Here is a 1445-nt window from a genome sequence, read left to right as displayed (position 1 = left end):
CCACCTTTGGATGGAGCTTTGGACGCCATCAAGTATTATGACTGAAGTACACTTTACATAGCAGAAAATACTCCATACCTCACTGGCCTATAGAAATAATACCAGTTTGGCAGTGCTCAGTCAAAAAAACATTGAGGCAGGACTAATGTGTGTCGCAGTGCTTTAGACTTTTTGAACAGTGCCGTTTATTTCAGTCTCTGTCTGTTCTTCACAAAGTAACAAAAAGTTCACAGGCAGAAATGTGTGGAGTTCAGCAGAGGTTACTGAAATTCCATGACCATCAGAAATTGCTGTTCATTTGTGTCCTTGTGTCCTAGTGTTCTGCCTTAACTTCATGCCATTTGAGTGTCTGAATTCTGTGTGAAATATATGCACAGTATAGTTCAATAGGTCCCACAAGGGAACCAAAAATATAGCATCCAGCCTATTTTCTGCTAAATACAAATAGTAACATGCAAGGCTTGGCTCTTTCTTCTGAGATGACAGATGTGTAAAACTGGCGAAATGAGCAAAAAAATAACAATCACGTCAAAATTCAAGTGTCAAAATATTATCTATTTATGTGAAGTTATTTTTTGCAAATTGGGTGAGAAGTTGATGAAACCTCTCCAGTTCAGTTCAACATCTGAAACACTACAAAAATAAATGTCTTATGAAAATGCTATCAGAATGACCCAACTAACTGTCAAGATCACTGGTAAGCTTACAATCCTACTGAAATTGCCAACCAGTTCATTCATGCTTACCAAGCAGCTCCTCAACATGTTTAAGGAAGAAGGGCAGAACCCAGAGAGCAAAGACACACAACTTCAAAACTGTACAAAACTTTGCAGCTGCAGAACACAACAGAGAAGCATTCAGAGCCTCGAACCCCGTTCACAACATGTCAGCTAAGGTGCTAACAGTGTGAGGACACGTACACAGACAGCTAGTACAAGCTAGCTTTAAACCAGTGACGTGTTAGTAAAGCTATGTGTGAAAATTTCACTTCATTTAAGTGTAGAATAAGTAAAAAATAATGTACACAGTACAATACATCAATAGCAATCTAAAGTGAAACCAGGAGGGAAGAGTGTAAAAATGCTGTGAGTGCCTAAAACTGTTCAGACAGGAGATCACACAGTCTCTGAGACACAGAGTCCCTGCTGGTCCGGAGGGTGAGGCGATACATCTGAAGAAAAAACAATCGCACAGTTACACAGGCTATATAAGGGTTCAATGCCAGAATATGTGTGTGTGTGTGTGTGTGTCTTTACCTGTGCTTGTGCGTTAGGTTCCAGTCTGAGGAGGCAGCCCACCTGAGTGTTCTTAGTGTGGATGACTCCAGCCCCAACAAAGTTTTCAGGATTGGGATCCACCCCATCCAGCAGAGCCACACCAAAACCTAAGATCTACAAAAGAATTTCCAGATTTTTTTGTGATTTTAAGTTCACAAAAAAGCAAAT

The 1445-nt window shown here is 40.3% G+C and overlaps 1 protein-coding gene across 1 annotated transcript in view; it reads right to left on the bottom strand.

Annotated features, from left to right (window-relative positions):
• Positions 1-165: 165 nt before the first annotated feature.
• Positions 166-1445, bottom strand: part of LOC109951336 (AP-2 complex subunit alpha-2-like) — a 29513-nt gene continuing 28233 nt past the window's right edge. Inside the window, exons 20-21 of the mRNA XM_020585797.1 lie at positions 1257-1391; positions 166-1171 (exon numbers count right to left, since the gene is read on the bottom strand). Coding sequence (XP_020441453.1) covers positions 1094-1171; positions 1257-1391 — 213 coding nt within the window. The 3' untranslated portion in view covers positions 166-1093. The remainder of the gene's footprint in view (positions 1172-1256; positions 1392-1445) is intronic.

This window comes from Monopterus albus, unplaced genomic scaffold (assembly GCF_001952655.1).
Source record: "Monopterus albus unplaced genomic scaffold, M_albus_1.0 scaffold377.1, whole genome shotgun sequence".
Lineage (NCBI taxonomy): Eukaryota > Metazoa > Chordata > Actinopteri > Synbranchiformes > Synbranchidae > Monopterus > Monopterus albus.
This window is presented reverse-complemented; position numbering and strand designations above follow the sequence as displayed.